Here is a 15,409-nt window from a genome sequence, read left to right as displayed (position 1 = left end):
AATGAAGCTTGTTTACGTTTTGAATTGCGTCTCACGGAATGAGTCCAATTCAAACCAGAAAGTGTCGAATTATTTTATTTAAGGTACAGGAGCGCAGACTTAAGGGTGGAGAGATCTGCTAGGAGTCGGCCTCTCAGCGACGGCGCCCTCACAAAAATTACAAGCGAGTATCTGTGTGAAAGCGCGGCGAGGGTGGCCCGTGAATGCCTAGTGAAGGGTTGTCGCCACAATGCCCAGGCAACCACCCTCACTCGGCAGTCGTCCGGGCAGAAGGGTGAGGCCGGGGTGGAGGGGAGGGGGGAGAGGGTGGAGTTCATTTAAAACTGCGTCGCAATTGTGCCCCCCTGGATTAGCTTAGAGGCTGGCGAGCTGTTCCGGCCTTATCGCGTTTCTTTGGCGAATTCGCTGTGCAGCAACGGCGGCAGAACTCACACGTCTGCCGCTTCGCTCCCGAGAGCGCGTCTCTGCGCGGGGAAGGGATGATGAGTCCTAGCCGGGGAATGGAGACTGTGCCCGCACAATACGCTGACCCTTAGAGCCCGTTGTTCACCTGATAACTACTATTTATTTCGTTACTGGTAAGAAAAAAAAATCCGACAAGGTGCTTTATGACACAAGCCTACATCCATATCTGCATCTACACGACTACTCTGCAATTCAGACTTTTGTGTTTGGCAGAGAGTTCATAGGACCACTTCTAGACTTTCTTTCTACCGTTCCCCTCTCGAACAGCACATGGGAAAAATGAACATCTAAACCTTTCCCTAAGAACTCAGATTTCTCTCATTTCATTAAGATAGTAATTTTTTCCTACGTATGTGGAAGCCAGAAAAATATTTTCGCATTCGGAGGAGAAAATTGCTGATTGAAATTTCGTGAAAAGAACTCACCGCAGTGAAAAACGCCTTTGTTTTCTTGATAACCAACTCAGCTCGTTTATCATATCCGTGACAAGCACCCTGTTTCCCGATCATACAAAACGAGCTGCCCTTCTTTGAACTTTTTCAATGTTCTCCTTCAATCCTATATGATAAGGATCCCATATCGCACTGCAGTACTCCAGATGATAAACAAGCGTAGTGTAGGCAGCCTTTTCAGTAAATTTTTTGTATCTTCCAAGTTTCCTGCCAACAAAAAGCAGTATTTGCTTCGTCTTCCCCACAACATTTTCTGGGCGATGGTTCCAGTTTAAGTTGTTCTTAATTGTAATCCCTAGCTATTTAATTTAATCGATAATCTTCAGTGTGGTTTATCGTGTAGTTGAATGTTAACGGGTTTTTTGGTACCCATGTGGAGGACCACACACTTTTTATTATTTAGGGTTAACATACAGATATCGTGTTAAAATCATTTTCCAATTTGTTTTGATTTTATGATGACTTTACTAGACGGTGAAAAATAGCATCATCTGCAAACAATTCAAGAGAGCTGATCAGACTGTCTCCTAAATCGTTTAATCACATTAGGAACAGCAGAGGGCCTGTAACACTTCCTTGGAGAATGCCAGCTGTTTTATTAGATGACTTATCATCAATTACTTTCTTCGAGGTACTTCATATATATTTATGTATTCTGCGGATCGATGCCAATGATATGAGTTTATAATTCAACGGAATACTTGTATTTCGTTTCTTGTGTATTGTTGTGACCTGCGTAACTTCCCAGTCTTTAAATGAGAATCTTTCGTCAAGCGAGTGGATGTTTACGATAGCTAAAAAAAATGGTTCAAATGGCTCTGAGCACTATGGGACTCAACTGCTGAGGTTATTAGTCCCCTAGAACTTAGAACTAGTTAAACCTAACTAACCTAAGGACATCACACACATCCATGCCCGAGGCAGGATTCGAACCTGCGACGATAGCTAAAAATGGAGCTATTTTATCAGCATAACCTGTAATAAACCTAATTTTTATACAGTGTAGAGTGGAAGACTTGTCTTTATCAAGTGGTTTGAGCTGTTTCACTACACTGAAGCTATCTAGGTACAGTTACAGTTATTCTTGATACGAATTCTGGAATAATTATTGCTTCTTCTTTCGTGAACAAATTTTAAAAACCGTGTGTTTTATTGCTATCGCGCAGCGGTAAATGCCCAACCTAAAACTTGAAAATTTTCAAAGTAAAATGAAACTATATGGGTATTCAGTAAGATTAGCCGAGAGGATAATATTTTTGTTTATCCAAGCATTTATTTTAAAGGCAAGATTAGGGGTTTCAGTTCTTCTCTTAGAGTAGTAGAGCAGTACGCATATAATAATAATAATAATAATAATAATAAGGTCTGAGGAAGGAAAGAAGATAATAATATAGCACTGAATATAGGTATCGCAGAAATCGTAATCTTATTAACATTCTGAGAGGAAGAGGAGGAGGAGGAGGGGGCGAGATATAGTAGGTGAGAGTTGGAAAATGAAATGTAAGAAAATAAAAACAGAATTATTTGGGGGATGGCGTTGAGTATGTGAGAGAAATACAGTTTCCCAGGTGCGCAGAAGGAAGACAGTAGGTACAGGGGATGGAAAAAAATATTGAAACAACAAAAACATACAACACTTGTCCCATACGGTGTAGGAAAACCGTTGGCATTCAAAACAGCTTTCGTCTCGAAATGGATAAATAAAGGTTCCTATGGATTTCAGGAAATCTTATACAATTCTTCTTGCACAATAGTTGCAGTTTCAGGTAGAGATGATGGAGGTGGACAGCGATCACACACCCCTCTCTCCAACATACACAACAAAGGCTCAGTCATACTGAGATCTGGTGACTGGTGGTCAGGGGAGATGCGACAGTTCATCTTCGTGCTCACAAAAAGAGTCCTGGATGATGCGAGGTGTGTGAACAGCAGCACTGTCGTCTTTCAACATAACGTCCCACTGGGGAGCAAACATTGTACTATGGGTTGGACTTGATGGTCACATAATTCCTGGCAGTAATACGACCGCGCAGAGCAACCATGCGCGCCGTGGAATACCGCGATATGCTTGCCCAAACCATCACCGGAATGTTTCATTCTCGGCAACAAGCAGTCTGCATCGTAGGCTTGGGAGGCATACGCCGCAAATTGGAAACAGTGTGAAACAGAATTCAGCCGGCCAGTTGACTATACCATTGCTCCACAGACCAGGTTTTATGGTTTCGGCACCACGTTTTTCTGTTACAGATATTTGCATCACTGACGTGTGGTTTTGGAATTCCAGTTCACCCTCGATTCTCAGCGTGTGGAGCTCTCTTCGTGTTGCTTTGATGGTGGTTGGGTTCGCGCGTGCGACATTCAGCTATGCAATCACTTTTCGAGCTATATGAATGCGTAGTGTCTGCGGAATGCGTAGTTCTGAAGCAGATGATTTAAACTGAAGCAGGAAGGGGGAAAAAGAATGGAAAGGGAAGGGATTATTGATATCGGCTACATCAGGACTTTGTGCGGCATCAGTGACGACGAGTGAAAATGTGTGCGGGACTGAGATTCGAACCTGGGATCTCCTGCTTCCTAAGCAGTTGCGTTAACCACTGCGCCACCTGAACATAGTGTTTGTCACAGCTGCGCGGACTGTCTCGGCACATTCCCACCGAGCGCCATCTATACGCAGTCCCTGTCCATTTCCTCCATGATCGCTACTCTGAAATTCCCTCACGACATCAGATGTACTTGTGCACCCGCACTGAAGAAGGTGGATCCGTTGCCTACCTGGGCGAATCAGTTATATGAATGCATGGTGTCTGTTTTTTCGGACATGTCCTCCTGCCACCCGTCCCCCCGTCACAGTCCGTCTGTCTTTTCTCATCTTCCTCTGTCCATCTCTTCTCACTCTCTCTGTCCACCTCCTGCCTCCCCCCTCTCTTCCTTCTGTACCTGCCCTCTATACCTCTCCGTCTTCCACCTGTCTCCTACATCTGGCCATTAAATCCCATCTCTCTATCCATCTCTTTCTGCCCTCTTTCTGATCATCTCCTTAGTCCCTCCTCATTGCACTTCTCTTCCTACCCCTCTCTGTCCATCGGCTCCTGCCTCCTCACTCTCTTTATTCCCCCCCCCCCCCTCCTCTGTCACTATGTCCATCTGCCGAATATCTGTGATCTGTATCTATTCGAAATATATATAATACATACACTCCTGGAAATTGAAATAAGAACACCGTGAATTCATTGTCCCAGGAAGGGGAAACTTTATTGACACATTCCTGGGGTCAGATACATCACATGATCACACTGACAGAACCACAGGCACATAGACACAGGCAACAGAGCATGCACAATGTCGGCACTAGTACAGTGTATATCCACCATTCGCAGCAATGCAGGCTGCTATTCTCTCATGGAGACGATCGTAGAGATGTTGGATGTAGTCCTGTGGAACGGCTTGCCATGCCATTTCCACCTGGCGCCTCAGTTGGACCAGCGTTCGTGCTGGACGTGCAGACCGCGTGAGACGACGCTTCATCTAGTCCCAAACATGCTCAATGGGGGACAGATCCGAAGATCTTGCTGGCCAGGGTAGTTGACTTACACCTTCTAGAGCACGTTGGGTGGCACGGGATACATGCGGACGTGCATTGTCCTGTTGGAACAGCAAGTTCCCTTGCCGGTCTAGGAATGGTAGAACGATGGGTTCGATGACGGTTTGGATGTACCGTGCACTATTCAGTGTCCCCTCGACGTTCACCAGTGGTGTACGGCCAGTGTAGGAGATCGCTCCCCACACCATGATGCCGGGTGTTGGCCCTGTGTGCCTCGGTCGTATGTAGTCCTGATTGTGGCGCTCACCTGCACGGCGCCAAACACGCATACGACCATCATTGGCACCAAGGCAGAAGCGACTCTCATCGCTGAAGACGACACGTCTCCATTCGTCCCTCCATTCACGCCTGTCGCGACACCACTGGAGGCGGGCTGCACGATGTTGGGGCGTGAGCGGAAGACGGCCTAACGGTGTGCGGGACCGTAGCCCAGCTTCATGGAGACGGTTGCGAATAGTCCTCGCCGATACCCCAGGAGCAACAGTGTCCCTAATTTGCTGGGAAGTGGCGGTGCGGTCCCCTACGGCACTGCGTAGGATCCTACGGTCTTGGCGTGCATCCGTGCGTCGCTGCGGTCCGGTCCCAGGTCGACGGGCACGTGCACCTTCCGCCGACCACTGGCGACAACATCGATGTACTGTGGAGACCTCACGCCCGACGTGTAGAGCAATTCTGCGGTACGTCCACCCGGCCTCCCGCATGCCCACTATACGCCCTCGCTCAAAGTCCGTCAACTGCACATACGGTTCACGTCCACGCTGTCGCGGCATGCTACCAGTGTTAAAGACTGCGATGGAGCTCCGTATGCCACGGCAAACTGGCTGACACTGACGGCGGCGGTGCACAAATGCTGCGCAGCTAGCGCCATTCGACGGCCAACACCGCGGTTCCTGGTGTGTCCGCTGTGCCGTGCGTGTGATCATTGCTTGTACAGCCCTCTCGCAGTGTCCGGAGCAAGTATGGTGGGTCTGACACACCGGTGTCAATGTGTTCTTTTTTCCATTTCCTGGAGTGTATATGTTTTAAATATAAGAGTGTGATCGTGTTTGTACTGTAATACAGATACTTTTTATTGGTGATGTTGTGTCTGAATCTTTAAAATGTGATTGATGCTAATAATAATTGTAACAATAGTACATCCTTTAGCTTTTTTCATTCCCATTTAGGAATTTGGTATATTATCAGGTCTGAAGAAGATAACGGTAAACTACAGGTACGATGATCAAAAAACGAAACGGATATCAGTGAAAGAGTGAACATGGGATATTCACCGGCTTCAATTTTGCGGTCAGGAACCACACCTCACAGTCTCTTCTATGACATTAAATACGAATATAATGCCAAGTACCAGGAATGAAAGACTACTACCACTAGTTTTGAATGGACTAGCTACGATGGAGCAGAAAAAACTACGAGTCATCTACTTCACCTACAGGGACGGGTCAACTGAAGTGGACCTACAACTTAATGGTTACAACTGCGAGCTACGTTTCTGACACCGAACTTCACAAAGGTATAACAATATCCAGTATTTCCCAACTTTGAGCAGAATTCAGAGCAAAATAATCCTTTCAGTTCTTTAACTTGATAAGCCGGAACATTTGGCTGTCGGACGAAAGCGAACGATCGATGGTGGGGTATGGGAGGCTAGGGGAAGTGGCGGGGAGCGATTAATAACGGCCGCCTTATTAGTGTTGACGCCGGAGTCTAAATTCCTGGCGGACTGCGTTCTGACGCTAATCGTTCGTTGTCATAACTGAGCGAATTAATCACCGGCCTAGGGTGGAAAAGGGGAGGACAACGGGACAGGCGAGCGGGCAATTTAGAACCAACGACCGAGGGCTCCAGCGGCCAAGGAAGAGCGCGCAGCAAAATTAGCTGTCAGGCCGCGTTTTCTGAACCGCCGGCGCCAACATTCCTGATGGTTCCTCGGCTGCACTGTATTATCGTGTCCTACCAGTTATTCACGTCTCGGATAATTAAATACAGCAAGCCGTCTCCTACGCAGAGTGTGGAAACGGTTGCTTGCAATCTCACTTGACAACGGTTACTCTAATAGAACGACCTCCTTCACCTTGTGTAATTCATAACTTTCACTTTTCTAGGACATAAAGAAGTTGGTCGCACAGCTGCAGTGTGAATGAGAATGTTTGGGAGAAACATCAGTCATACATTACAAACTGTATATCTTTGGCTCTTACATTTAAGATATCGCGTATTCCAAAATATATCTATGGGAAAGTAACAGCATAATTTTTCATTTTCTTTTTTAAGGGCCTGAAAATGATCAATCACATTGGTTAAGATGAGGAAAGACAACTGTCTGCTACGTTTTAACTGTCGTAGATGATGCAGTTGTCTACCTACATACTGACATCGACGAAAAATTCAGTGAATATTATTTTGATTAAGCCCGGTCTCAGCGATGCGTAGGCATTGACAGCAGACACTAAATATATTACGCCTGATCAGCGAAGACTTCAACTGATTTTTTTTCACACATGTTTAGTACTCCATTTCAGGGTTTACATTAAGTTTTTCAAAGTACCTCACTCCTATTTCAATGCTCGTTTTTTAGCGAGTCTGCTATTCCTCGAATACAAGGTTCAGGTCATTCATTGTCACGTCGTTGAGATCGCCTCACTTTTCTTGAGGATTGCTTCAGAGTTCTCAAATCTAAGGCTCCAAAGCTTCGCCTTTAATGATGGGAAATCCGAGAAAGTTCTGGTCGTCTCCTTGCAATGTGCTTCCTCAGTTTAGCCAATACCGATGTGCAGTACCTTGCTGTAACAGTAGTGTGAGGGAGAACTGCATGCTGATAAATCATTCCATGACAGTCAAAAAATATGATCACCATCATTTTCTCTATAGATGGAGCAACTTTCGCCTTTTTTGATGCTGGAGAACCTGTCAATTTCCAAACAGCACTGGCTCGTTTTCCTTTAGGCTCGTAATGATTCATCCATGACTCATCACAGGTGAAAATCGACTCCAGAAAAGCATCCCCTCTATCAGCAAATAGACGCAGCACCTCACGGCTTGTCTACATTCGCATAGGTTTTTGCTCGGGAGTCAACAGACGTGGCACGGAAACGGGCACAAATACGGGTCATACGGAGAAGCTCATGCATAATCGTAAATACACTGCCATATGAAACTATCAACACTTCTCTGAGTTTAGGTAATGTTCCCCACCGATCCTTACCGACAATCACAGCAGCTGTGTTGATGTTGACTTGAGTCACAGCAGAAGCCGAAACACCAGGCCTATCTTGCTTAAGTCGACCTTCTTTGAAGTCCCTGTACCACCTAAACACTCTTGCACGAAACAGTGCATTTTCACCGTACGCCTGCTGCAGATTTTTATCAAGTTTCAATGCTGTATGGTTTAAACGAACACCGAATTTTATTGTGCCATACGTCACCCCCATTGTTTGGTATGCGAAATGCAAAAAGGGTCTACAAAATGGAGCATTACTACCAACCTACCACGAGAGTGCGCTGCCGATGGACATTACGTATAAAAAATCGTTCTCTTCAAACGTTCATGGTACATATAGGAAACTATCACGGAAGTTACAGGTAAAAATCAGTCTCAGTCTTCGTTGATTACCCCCCTTGAAGGGTGTATCGTAATTAACAGCGAAGACCGACACAGGTGAAAGTATACGACAACAGGAGCAAAAAAGTTCTGGTAGGTATGGGTACACAAACTAGCCGTCTGCAAAATAACTGTAGCTCTATGGTTAGGAGCTGTCACTGCTTTCAGTCTGGAATATTGTCCTAGTTAACAGAAATGTATCTGAAACGTAAAATTTTCCATTACGTCGCTATCTAATTTGGCCTTAAGTTTCACCCATGGTCCATGACTGGGGAATTTTGTACATGAATGATAGGGCACCTGATGTAGGGTGACATCCAACACTCCCAATACGTTCAAGGTGGCTGGGTCGAGCAGTTTCTGTACCTTAGCCTCCAAGATCACCTGACCTTAGTCCTCTGAGAAAGGTACAACATTACTGTTGATACGGTAGAAGAACTGGAGAAGCCAACTGTACAGTCTTCTCAAGATTTACGAAATCATCAGCACGTATTTGAAAGAATTCGCAACTCACTGCAATGACGAGTGTAGTATTCCATACAAATGCGAAGACGACGAGAAAAAAACATCCTTTAACAGGAACTTGTGTACAGTAAATTGCAACATGTAATGTGTTGAAGAAATTTTGAACTTCTTGTTGAGTACGCCATGGATGGAATTTGAGCCGAATCAGGTGGGGACTTAATCTAAAAGTTAACATTTCGAACACATTTGTACCAACTATTACAATATTTGGTAATGAAGCCAGTGGCGACTGGTAACCACTCACAATTATTACGCAATAAGCTCTGAAACGTCACTATAGTTTTTTTCCAGTCTTAAAATGTGTAAGTCGTCTTGTGTGAATAATAGTATTTGGTCAAACGGAGAATAACACGTTCTCACCCAGCGAGGAAATCGCAAAATGTTTGAAGATAAATGTATCTCATATTCATGTAGTCTTTTTATAATGCTGATCAATTTTTTGTTTCCCTGAGTAAAAATGATTTCTGTCTTTTTTTGCTTTACGTGTCCCTACTTTGCTTGTAATTTTGCGACTAAATAGCTATGTAAGAGTTCTTAAATACTAAGGAACGGTTTAGCAGACATGTATTGCATCTCTTTGTTTAAATACCACAATATGCTAACTAAATGTTGATTGCTTATTAATTTTTAGTAGCTCATCTAGTAAATCAGACGATGACTTTTTGTGAGAAGAATTAGCTGGCTTGGTCGCGATTTGCACAACCGTCTTTGTGGCAGTTTCGTTGAGGCAATTATCATTTATATTTATTACATAAAAGCTGCCTGTTTCATTTTAACGAAGTCCGATCTATCAATGTGTAGGGACATTGACGTATTTATAATTTTGAAAATTCGCGATTGCAAAATTTTCAACCAAAACAGTTAATTGTAAAGGAATTTTCCGTGTTCATATTTTTAATGATGTCGGGAGAGGAAGGGGGAGAGAGAGAGAGAGAGAGAGAGAGAGAGAGAGAGAGAGAGAGAGAGAGAGGAGATTCAAGAATGATAGTATTATTGTGGAAAGCTTTCTACAGTTTTCTATCTCACCGACTTAATGTCCACTTTTATGTGATCTGAAACTACGATTTGCTGTTGTATCAGTCCAACATTGGACATGGTTTAATCTAAAAGATTGTTCGTAATTCACCTTTACTCAAATCGCATACAAGCGACGTTACAGCTCGTTCGCGGATCCCTGTTTACGGGACCATTTTTGCCTCTATTGCCACATATTCTCACCCTTGTCAGTTGTCGCTATTAATTATGATACAGCCTACAGAAAAATCCAAAGCCGCGCTATTCTCGCTCTTCTCTACAACAAAGCAGGTGATAATTGTCCCCTACAAGATTAATTAGTTGTAAGTCAAACCATCACATGGGTTCAGTCGAGAAGCAAGCAAGCAGCAACCTTCGGTTCTTTGGTGGATACTCAGACACTGCGGCTCGTCTACTATAAGGATTGCCAGTGAACGATTGTCACGACCTGCCCTACTAAGGTATACGGGATCTTTTTATCTGAACTGCGCAGAAGTAGATTTGAACATGGACAGAGCAGGATGAAAACAGGTGGTCGTATGATTGTTCTGATATCAGAATAGTGTCTGAGATATATGGTTGTCGTCAATACAGTCTTAGTTCACTAAGCATTTTCATAGTCACGGAAGTGATAATTATTCTCACCCTCCAGTTTTAAATTAATTGAGGAAAACACTTAGTAATACTGGATACGGATATCCACAGTCTGCTATACTGTTAAATTGGTATCTTATCTATTTGATGTGGTAAATGGCCTCGTGGCCACTGCCTGCTCCACTGATCTGTTTCTCACATGTTATCGGTTAATATATCATACTGAGAACATTTCCTCAACTGTTGTATGTTAAAAGCAATGTCTGCTCACGGGAATAACGTGCATCGCACTTAATGTTCAGTTTCGAGGAAACTACAGACGAAGCAGAAGATTTCTTTTTTTGGAAAGAAAAGCCGGCCGCGGTGGCCGTGCGGTTCTAGGCGCTGCAGTCCGGAACCGCGGGACTGCTACGGTCGCAGGTTCGAATCCTACCTCGGGCATGGATGTGTGTGATGTCCTTAGGTTAGTTAGGTTTAAGTAGTTCTAAGTTCTAGGGGACTGATGACCTAAGATGTTAAGTCCCATAGTGCTCAGAGCCATTTGAACCATTTGGAAAGAAAAGGAGGGGTAAGAGGGATTCACTGGTGGGGATTTCACTGAACGAATGCCCGCCCCCGGTAGCTGCGTGGTCAGCGCGACAGAATGTCAATTCTAAGGGCCTGGGTTAGATTCCCGACTGGGTCGGAGATTTTCTCTGCTCAGGGACTGGGTGTTGTATTGTCCTAATCATCATCATTTCATTCCCATCGACGCGCAAGTCGCCGAAGTGGCGTCAACTCGAAAGACTTGCACCCGGCGAACGGTCTACCCGATGGGAGGCTCTAGTCACGAGACATTTTTACTGAACGAATCATACAGGTATACACTACATGTCATCTCGCCATTCGTTTCAGACTGTAGGAATCCACATAAATTGAAATAAATTTCGAAGCGTTACCACTTGTAATACATAAAAAACTTACGTGTTAAAAACGCAAAGTTGTTCTCAACCCGAAGATTGTTCATAACACAATTGAGGTTTGCTAGGCATGGACTATTGGCGGCGGTATGCTTTTGCCTTTCTTCGAAGACTGAACATGACTTATCCAGCCATTTATGGGTTCCAGTACTGTATTGAAGGGGATGGAGCATACTTCCACTTCGATGTCACGGAGACACTGCCGAGGACAAGAGAGCCATTTTCTCACGGAAAACAAGTGCCAAGCATATCCAGCCATTTATGGGTTCCAGTATTGTATTGAAGGGGATGGCGCATACTTCCACTTCGATGTCACGCAGACACTGCCGAGGACAAGAGAGCCATTTTCTCAAGGAAAACAAGTGCCAAGCATGAAAGATGCGTTAGAAACTTATCTGTAGTAAAGAAAAAATGAGGTCGTCTGATTGTAATCCCATGATCTTTCTAATCATTATTCCTGTTGTTCGTGATATATGACAGCATGTGTCACTGCTTGATTGTTGTGTTGGCCGCTAGGGTGCCAAATGTTTGTTCGACTATTATCAGCGCCAAGAATGAAGCGCAGTTAGACAGACGACACGTCGCACGTGACATTCTGTTCACCAGTCACAAAGTGCTGTAGGGTGTTGGTGGACTGTCCGAGGACGCATGCGTGGAGGTGGGATTCCTGTAGTGCGCTAGCACTTCTTGAGAGTGGTCAAGAACTGAAGCCCACTTCGTTCCGTTGTATTACTCTCGAGCACCATTCTGCTGTACCGTAATGTTGCCTGTAGTGCCGACACCACCTCAATCTGCGATGTCACCGATTAAACACATTTAGTATAAGCAACAGCGTGCGCCGTCTCTTCCAGCATACTAGACACAGGAACATACAAATCGTCCATGGGGTGTCAAACAATAACGTTTCTCTTGTAATAAACACGTATTTGACTGCCGAATTCATGATCCAATCGAAATGTCTCGTCTCAGCCAATGGGGAGTTGCACAGTGAAGAACAGAAGATATAATTTTTCATCAGTGTATTTATTCGTGAAAGGTGTTGCAACTACTGCTGTTGCGTTTACTTCATCTTTTAATAAATCTTTTTACGCTAAATCGTTGACCAGAGGGCGTGTACTCGACTCAGAGGTATTCTGTCAAGGGTCTTAGAAACTATAGATATTCTTTCAGAAGTATAGGCATTGTTTATATCTTGAACGCAAACTGCTGATACTGCCACTATGTAGTGGAAATTTGCGGATGCATGGTTGTTATTCTGACCTACTCAACTCTCGAACGTTAAAAAAAACATATAAATACTTACGTTCTTGTCGCACACCCGAAGCATGAAGTATCGGCCTTTGAAGTAAATCTTGGTAATTCTGGGCCTAAGACAGAAATAAGAATGCTTGAATGTCGTACACACAGATATAGCAAAAAATTAATAAATAAATAAATTCCGTAAAGCACACAACAGTATACGTGCGCAAAGTAACATTTACGTGGTAGATGGAAACTTTTCCTAAATTATACATTTAAAAAATGAATATAAGAGAAAGGTACAGCAATATCTTACCAATAATAGTTTCCGACTTTGTTCTTGTTTCTTAGGACAATGATGCCACTGGGAGTGAGGCCCAAGAAGTACTCCACATTGTCCTCTCCCTGAAACAGGAGGACACTATGAACAGCTACTATAAGTGGTTAGCCTCTTATTGGAGACACATTTGAAAGCTGACGATGCCTTTTTTAACGTGCACGAGGTCTTCATAAGTAAATGTAAACTTATGTCTTTAATATAGAGTAGGGTTTTCAGTGACGCTTCCGAACAATTAATATGATTTTCCGTATCTCTCACATATTGGTACATCTTCTTGCCAAATATGATTGTGTGTACAACCACAGCGTTTCATTCTAGAAGATCGCCCGACAGAAATACAAGATAATTTCATATTAAAAAGACGGAAAATTCTTTGTTCTCATTCATGACAAATACAGAGAAGTTGTCAAGTTAGAAAATTTCAGGTTGAATAGAGAAGAAACTGCTTTTCTTAACTGTAAATTTCTGTTATTATGTCTATATTTACTAAAAGGTCAAACTGGCATGATATATATACTACATGCTTGGATATGCAATTGAGTAGCATTTCAGGGCAATCGCACAAAGTGTGTAGGAGTAATGTCGTCTGCATTCTGTATGCGAGGTGTGTCTACAACAAGGGAGTATTGTTGTAGAACTTATTTCAAAACATATTTAGTTATTGTCACCCATAATATACTCTCCTCCTCTACGCATACAACGCACCATGCGGATTTTCCGTTGACGGGAAGAGTGCAGGAAGTCGTGCTCCTTGATGACGAGTGCCGCTTTTTTTTTCATCCACTGCTTCAACGGAGTGAAAACTTAATGCTTTTAATACAGTTTTTACCTTGGGAAATAGGTAAAAGTTACATGGTGCTAGGTCAGACGAATAAGGAGGGTGGTCTAACACCTCTTAACAGACAATGCGTTATGAGCCGGTGCTTTGTCTTGATGCAGAACCCATGACTACTTGTTGAACAATTCGGGCCGTTTTTCTCGTATTTTCTCACGGTGCTGACCGAGAACCTGAACGCAGTAATGCTGATTAATAGTCTGACCTTCACGAACCCAGTGAAGATGCACAATTCCATTAATGTCGAAAAAACCAGTCATCATAGCTTTCAATCATGATTTGCTCATTCGACCTTTTTTCCCTTTCAGTGAAGTTGAGCGCTGCCAGCGCACGGATTGGCGCTTAGTTTCCGGGTCATAAATGAGAAGCAAGGACTCGTCACATATTATTTGCAAGAAATTAGTATCATTTTCAATGGTATGCAAAGTATCAATACAGACTTTTTCACCAGCTTCTTTTTGTTCGACTGTAGGAATTTTCGGCGTCAGTTTCGCACACACGTTTCTCGTGTCAAATTGGTTACGAAAAATTTGTCTCATGTGTTCTTAGTCGATGGTCAATGGCCGATGGTCGGTTGGAACCGGATTACCTACTTTTTCGATATTTTCATCCGTTTTTGATGTTGAAGGGCGTTCCGTCCCGAGCGTGACTCATCTTCAGTGTCTTGTCGGCCTTCGTGGAAACGCCTGAAACACTCACAAACTCGCATACGTGATAAACAGTCTTCGCTATGAACTTCTTTTAGTAAAAGATAGGTTTCAGCAACAATTTTTCCAAGTTTCATGTGAAAAATGGTTCAAATGGCTCTGAGCACTATGGGACTCAACTGCTCAGGTCATTAGTCCCCTAGAACTTAGAACTAGTTAAACCTAACTAACCTAAGGACATCACAAACATCCATGCCCGAGGCAGGATTCGAACCTGTGACCGTAGCGGTCTTGCGGTTCCAGACTGCAGCGCTTTTAACCGCACGGCCACTTCGGCCGGCTTTTCATGTGAAACTTCACGACAATTCGTTGTTCTATTGTTACACTTCTCATTCCCCCCCCCCCCCCCCCCCCCCCAAAAAAAAAACAGCTATTATACAAACGAAGGCAACGACCACATTGATTTGCCTACAAACACAAGAAATGCAGCCTTGGACTAGAAGGCTGCATGCTTATCAGCTACTGGTCGTTCATCTTTGGAGCATGCGTACTTACTCTGTGACATTATCAGCCCTGTTATTTTACAGCCACACCTAGTATAAGGAAAGATCACGCATTGGTTTTCTCATTCAGAAGTTGCATTTGTATTTTAGTTGTTTGTGAGATGATCGTGTTGTACCTGATGCAAGAAGGAGATATGACAATCAGTAAATATCGGGATTAGACAGCGGCAGGATCGTGGCCTATCGAGAATGCTGTTTCTCGTTCTGTTCGCATCAGTCGGAAGCCACGAATGTCATGTGGAAATGGAACTCGATGAGTTCAGGAGGGCAATACTCGATGACATGTGGGTTCTCATTAGCCTCGTGCGACTAGCGCCCGAGAGGACACTCATATTATTGTGAATGTCAATAAAATTACCAGCCGAGAGAACCCACATATTAATGTCAATGTCTATAAAATTACTAGCCGATGTCCCCTGGCCATGATGGCCAGATCACATATTGTTGGTTCGGCTGAGCAGGATCGTAAAGGCTCGTCATGTACCTCGAGTCATGAAATTGGGTTGTTTGCAGTGAGGCGAGTATCCACAAGGACGGTGCGATGACATTTGGAGCACCAAACACTGGCAGCACG

General features: G+C 43.9%; 1 protein-coding gene across 1 annotated transcript in view; it reads right to left on the bottom strand.

Moving 5' to 3' along the window:
• LOC124616344 (band 4.1-like protein 4) overlaps window positions 1-15,409 on the bottom strand; it is a 621,141-nt gene that overhangs the window by 56,708 nt on the left and 549,024 nt on the right. Inside the window, exons 8-9 of the mRNA XM_047144652.1 lie at window positions 12,767-12,855; window positions 12,515-12,578 (exon numbers count right to left, since the gene is read on the bottom strand). Of these exons, the coding sequence (XP_047000608.1) occupies window positions 12,515-12,578; window positions 12,767-12,855 (153 nt within the window). The remainder of the gene's footprint in view (window positions 1-12,514; window positions 12,579-12,766; window positions 12,856-15,409) is intronic.

This window comes from Schistocerca americana, chromosome 5 (genome assembly GCF_021461395.2).
Source record: "Schistocerca americana isolate TAMUIC-IGC-003095 chromosome 5, iqSchAmer2.1, whole genome shotgun sequence".
NCBI lineage: Eukaryota > Metazoa > Arthropoda > Insecta > Orthoptera > Acrididae > Schistocerca > Schistocerca americana.
The sequence above is the reverse complement of the archived record's forward strand: the minus strand, read 5'-3'. Positions and strand labels throughout refer to the sequence as shown.